The following is a 6,000-nucleotide window of genomic DNA, read 5'->3' on the forward strand; positions in this document are numbered from 1 at the left end:
CTGAACACCTTCCTGTGAATAAATGTAGCACCAAATGCATGAGACGAGGTAAGTTTGCTGAGCAAACTTACCCTGCGGTAGTCAAGCTGCTCCCAAGTGGGGAAAAAAGGCCCTGCAGGAAAAATTTGGTTCGTTTGTTAGCCTAAGATCTCTTTTCCACTCTGCCTGCCTGCCACAGTGAAACAATTGGAATGATCTGCTCCAACTTTCTAGAAATTTAAAGCTTAATTATTTTATTTAGAGCATCAGGGATTTTTCCCTTGGTTAGGGCCAAATTCTGCTGTTGTTTACACCCTACCTTCTCTTAACATCAGCACATTAGGGGTGTTCATCATTTCTGCTCTGTGTGATGTGGACAGTACAGGGTAATGGAGAGTTGGGCCCAATGGGGTAATGGTTTTGCAATGTAGTTTGGGTGACCTTATCCCAAGGAGCATAGCCAATGCTTAGAGTCAGGCTGATGGCAGAAAAATATCTGTGAAGGTGCGATGGCCTTGAGAAGACAAGATTGTACCTAAATGTAGTTTTGACCCTTGGATTTAGCTGTTCAAGTATTTATGTAATGCAACTTCTGAAAAAAGGATGTGGTCAGTTTTTCTCAGTAACTGCAAGCTGCACTTGTCAAGAGCTGCCGACTCACATGGCTATCCAAAGAGCAGTCCCTCGGAGCACTATCTTTCCCAATCTGTCATCCTTCTTGTGACTCTAACTAACTAGTTTATTTTAATGTAGACAGTGAAACGCCAAGAGTTATGTTTTACCCCTGTAACGATCATGAGAGAATGCATGTGCCTGGAGGATCTTTCTCCTTGGCTCAGCTATTGACACCAGTGTGGTCACTGGAAGTCCATTTCTTTCAGCAGATATTCCACTGCTAATTAGGAGTAGATTTGTGTCACTGTTTCAAGGGAAAATTCAGAGTCAGCACACTGCAAAGTGCTAGGTCTCACTACTCTGCCAAATATAGTCTTCCTGATGAGATGGGAAACCAAATGCCACAGTGCTCAGGGAGTGTGGTACAGACCAGTAATGTCACTTTCCAGGTTGAAATGCATTTTGAGTTACTGATTTGCAGTTGAGTCTTTGTGATGTCTCTGTTGGACTGAGCATGTGGGCCCAGAATCCCAGTTACCAGTACTGCCAGCATCTCTCCCAGCAAACGTGTTCTTGTGAGCAGCATCAGCTCCCATTTCTTGGAAGACTTGCTCAATGAAGCCTCAGCTTCCGGTGACATGCAGCAAACTTGCAGGAAGGCCTCGTGTGGGAGGTGTCCCTGGGATGAGCCTGACCCTTATCTTGTCAGCCAGCTGCAAGGGGATTATCCGGGAGCTCAGCTATGCAGCTGCAAACACTCTTGCACTGGCTGGACTGCCTTAAGACCTTCCTCCTGTGTTGTAAAGTCAACAAGAAAGCAAGGACTGAACTACTCTGGTAAGTCAACAAAGCTACCTTTTGTTCTTTTTTTTTTCTTTTTATTTGGTTGATGGATGGCACAGAAAAGCACTGCCTTGTTGCAGGTATGTGTAGTTGTTCTAAAGAAGTTATAGCAGCTTGTGTATTCAGCAGTGGCATGAGACTGCAATACAAAACCAGCTCATTGACCTATGTCTCCCAGCATGGTCACAGCTCCAGAAGCAGATAATTCACCTGCTGGAGCAATGTCTAGCAAGGAAAACTCCACTGACCTCCACCTTCAGTGGTCAGAACCCTCTCTGTTGGCCAAGGACTGTTTATCACTTCTTTTCAAAACTGGAAAGGCTTTTTTTACTTGTGGTAACAGTAAATTTATTTCTGAATCTCTTCTTGCAGTTTGCATGAACAAAGCTTTGCTTACAGACGTGATTCAGAGCTATGATAAGGCATGAGGGGTTTCATATTCTGATTTTTGATTCTTTGACATAGATTTTCTTGGCTACCCTAGAAATGTGCCCCCAGTAATGCTGAAAATACAAGCAGCCCTTGTACACTTCTGAGGACTAGTGAAAATTAATTTTATGGCTGCAGCTAAGCGTCCCAGTAGCCATCTGTTCATATTCCTCCTCAAATCCAGCATTGAAAGACCAGGAACATTCCCTCTCCTGTAGTGAGAGACCAAGAATTTGCACACCTCTCTTATCTCTGTTCTTTTCAGAGCTCTCCTGTGAAGGACACCAAATTCACCCAACTTGAGAAAATCATCCTCAGAACAAACCAACAAAAGACCTGGGCTGTGGTGTCAGTCCTAGCGTGTGTGGTGCCTATTTGCCTGATCTCCACCTCATCCAGTCTCACCAGGGGAGTGTTTGCAGGTGAAGATGAAGAGTGGAATTATCTTCTTGTCCCTCCTCAGCTTCCTCCCATTTGTGATACCCATGTGCCCTGTGCCATGCAAGTGTGCCACCAACATTATTGACTGCACGTCAAAAGGCCTAACGGTAGCAAAACTACCAGTTGCTTTCCGCCCTTCGGCTGAAATTATCCACCTTGGTTACAATAGGCTTACCTCTATTCCCAATGGGCTCTTTGACAACCTAAAGAGCCTCCAGGTAGTCTACCTGCAGGGCAACCCTTGGGAATGCAACTGTGACATTCTCTACTTGCGCTCCTGGCTCCAGTGGCAGCAGAACCGGACCATATACAGGGATGTGAGATGTGCCTCCCCAGCTCACCTGCAGGACCGAGTCATTGCCTATCTGACAGAAGACGAGATCATGTCCACATGCCAGTACTGGTACTGCAGTCTGGCTCTTCTTTCTCAGGTCTGTCTCTTCATCCTCCTTTTCCTCCAGGGTGTCTTGGTTATCTTCATCATTGTCTACCTGCAGAAATTTCGGAGAATGACCGCTGAAGCCCGGAGCACCACCCGAGAACTACACCAGCATGTAGACACCTGGGTATCTTCTTCAAGAAGCCCCTACAACAGTGATTAACATCACAAGACTGAGGACCCTCCTCCCCCTTGGGCAATGCTGTGCCAAGGTCATGTGGCTTGTGATATCCAGAGGGGACAATTCAGTGCAGCATCTGATCATGACCGCAGTCTGAAGCAGGACTTTACCTCATCAGACACTTGCTGTATTTCCAAAGACCTGATCTTGTGTTTTTTAATGCTTTAAAATCTTCAGCATGATCTTGATTGCTTTGCTGAGCTGGGAGTGGTTCTGGTTTGGTAGACTAAGGAAATCATAAACTACAGCAACCAGAACTGACTCAAACTGCTCATAAGCTCATCGGGGCTACAGTGCTCGATCCCTCCTAAGCTACAGTATTTCAGCCATACTTTCAATGATGCTTCTGGTTGCATTGGGTCAGATGAGGACAGAGATGGACAGTGAATAGTTAAAGGACTGGACTAGGAGAATGGAGAAATACAGTTTCATTGGCACTGCTGCAGATAGCCTTAGTAACTTTGGACAAGTGACTTAGTCGCCTCCCGCCTCAGTTTCCCATCAGTAAAAGGGAAAGGATGTTTCTTCTTGCCTGATGCATCATTTCCAGTGTTCTTCTGGGGGAGGGAGGGAATGTTTAGAAGCCTACCCATTTACCCTATCTTCATTCCTTTTAATCTACTTAGAGTTTTAATACTGACTTCAATGTGTACTGGTTCAGGCTGCAGCCCTGAATGTTTGTGAGAAATTCACCCTGAAGCCAAGAGTAGTCGGGAGCAGAGGCTCTTTCTGACTGTGCTTGTACGGCACCTGGCACGAGGGATCCGGCCTTTTTTAGAGACTCAGACTACAAAGCCCACGGATGTGCCTACTGCTGGTTATGATGTCCCTTAATTATCTCTGGAATGAAGCAAAATTGAAATAAAATAACGATGCATGATGATGTAAATGGCTTATTTTCCCATTCTGCAGTAGGTGTCTTGCGCTCCCCGGCAGTGTCGTGCTCAGACTCCGGGCGAGCGGAACGAGTACCACAGGCAGGTGGAGACCTTACCAGAAGTGCACCGGAGGGTTACACTCCGGCAGCTGTCGGCTTCCACAGCGGGCCGCTCTCCCCACGGGCTGCCTTCTCCTTCACCCGGTTGCTGCTTATTTTTTTTACAACGGGGGCTGGAGAGAGAGGGGTGTTTCTGGCGCAAGCACACCCGAGTGGCGCTGGCCCTGCCGGCTGCGGGCGGGCGCTCCCCGTGCCCTGCGTCCCCAGCCCCCGCTCAAGGGGTCCCCTTCTCCCCCGAGCCCCTCGGGGGACATAAACCCGGTGCCCCGCGGCGAGCAGAGCGCGGTGACCGGCGGCGCTGCCGAGCGGCGGGTGACGGGGCAGCCGGCAGGGGGCGCCGCCTCGTGCCGGCGCCAACGGCCGCCAACGGTCGCTAACGGCTGCCGAACGCCCCCTAGCGGTGCCCATTGGCGCTGCCCGCCCTCAGCTGCCCACACCTTCGCGCACGAGGCTGCTGAGGGAAAGCTGTGAGGAAGGAGTTGCTCTGGGCGCTCGCGGGGGCTGGCTGAGGAGAAAAGGAGGGTCCTGGGGCTTCTCTGCTTCAGGTTGCTTCACCTCGGCTCAGCTCACCTCAGGGGTCCGTGCTAGCCCCAAAAGTATGAACTATCACAGGGGAATAAGCCCCTGGTGCTTGGGTGGAGGCTGTGACGGGAAGATGGGGTCCTGTGTGTGATATGAATACCCTTTGCTGTGCCAAGGGAGGGCTGACGTGCAGCATGGCAGATGGCATCGAAGACTGAGGAGGGCATCCACCATGCTCCGTGTACCTGAACCAGCCTGACGTGATGTAAGTGACACACAGTTCTGCCTCAGGGGCCTTTTCCCTCCCTTTCCTCTCTCTGCCCCATGTCCCTCCAACACTAACCCTCTCTGGTGTTTGCCTGACTGGACGTTGCTTGTAGCACCCAAGGAGAGGGATTTCCACTTCAGATTTGTTTTTTTCCTCTGGGGATTGGACTTTGCTGGACTTTGTAGCTGATGCACCTCTCACCAGGGGCTGCGGTGTCCCCTGCAATATCAGCAGTGATGGTGGCCTCCAAGGGGGGCACAGTTCTGCCCAGGAGCCTACTCTGTGGAGATGACCAAATTGATGCTCCATGAAGCCCCCTAACACTTTCAAATCTCTGATTCTTAAGTACTCTTTTTTTTTTTTCCTTCCGTGAGGAACAACTTTTCCATAAGAATATAAAGCCTTTTTAGTGGCTTGTTCTTCTTCAGTGTCCTTTTCCCAGAATCAAGATCCAGACATGTAAAGAAGTAGCATAACCCATTGTCTTCCCTTTATCTCTTCCTTCTTGTTTCTTTAGGTCAATTATACTGTTATTTTAGCTAGTTTATGCCTGTTGTTGAAGTCCCTTTCCTTTACTGATATACACAAGGGATGTAAAAGGCCCTTTGCTTTCCCAATACTGTTGCAAAGTGTGCTAGTGTAGCAGAATGAATCCCTTTTTTTGCCTGCAGATTTTTAGCTGAATTTACCTGCGTTAGAGGATGTTGCTAGTGCATGTGGGCAGGTACTGACAGTGCCACACTCGTAGGCTCAGCTGCTGGGAGAGGCTGTACTGGGAGCAGGCACGATCCCAGGCCTGTGACTACTTAGCTGCTTGCCTGTCAGCACTGCCATGGGGTGCTGGAAAACCTTCAGGACTCGGTGTAGACAGAACAACTGATGACTTTGGTTTCACTTCCCCAGGGAGGCAGAAGGGGTCCTGACTCTGGATCATTAAGTGTTGGCACATGAAAGGTAAAAAGCCTTTTTGGCATCATTTGCACCTGTGAAGAATGTGACCAGCCATAGCAATGTGATAATGAATTGCACTGAGCGCAGAGTGATTTGTATGCCATGGCAGCATGTGTAATCCATAAATCTAGAGCCTGCATGTCTTGGCTTCTCCTGGCTCAGAAAGCTGCACGTCACAGATGCTTTCCTGCTCTGCCAGCCTCTGGAGGATCTGCTGCTGAAAGAACTGCTTTCTTTCTGAAAGGAGGGACTGTCCAAGGCTGCACAGTGGCTTCTAAGGGGAAGCAGTGGTGAAATATGGCCAAGATAAATGCAAGCTATTAAGCTGCTTTGCA

The 6,000-nt window shown here is 48.9% G+C and overlaps 1 protein-coding gene across 1 annotated transcript; it reads left to right on the plus strand.

Moving 5' to 3' along the window:
- The first annotated feature begins 647 nt into the window (after nt 1-647).
- On the plus strand, nt 648-3,816 carry GP1BB (glycoprotein Ib platelet subunit beta). Its single transcript, XM_082491414.1, has 2 exons — nt 648-1,431; nt 2,132-3,816. The coding sequence occupies exon 2, from the start codon at nt 2,295-2,297 to the stop codon at nt 2,907-2,909; it is 615 nt and encodes a 204-aa protein (XP_082347540.1). The 5' UTR covers nt 648-1,431; nt 2,132-2,294; the 3' UTR covers nt 2,910-3,816.
- Nucleotides 3,817-6,000: the final 2,184 nt, after the last annotated feature.

The sequence above is a fragment of the Vanellus vanellus genome (genome assembly GCF_965231255.1).
Source record: "Vanellus vanellus genome assembly, chromosome: 16".
Classification (NCBI taxonomy): domain Eukaryota; kingdom Metazoa; phylum Chordata; class Aves; order Charadriiformes; family Charadriidae; genus Vanellus; species Vanellus vanellus.

What these genes read in the sequence shown, in the direction of transcription:
- GP1BB (XM_082491414.1), top strand. Translation starts at nt 2,295, where the DNA reads ATGAAGAGTGGAATTATCTTCTTGTCCCTCCTCAGCTTCCTCCCATTT.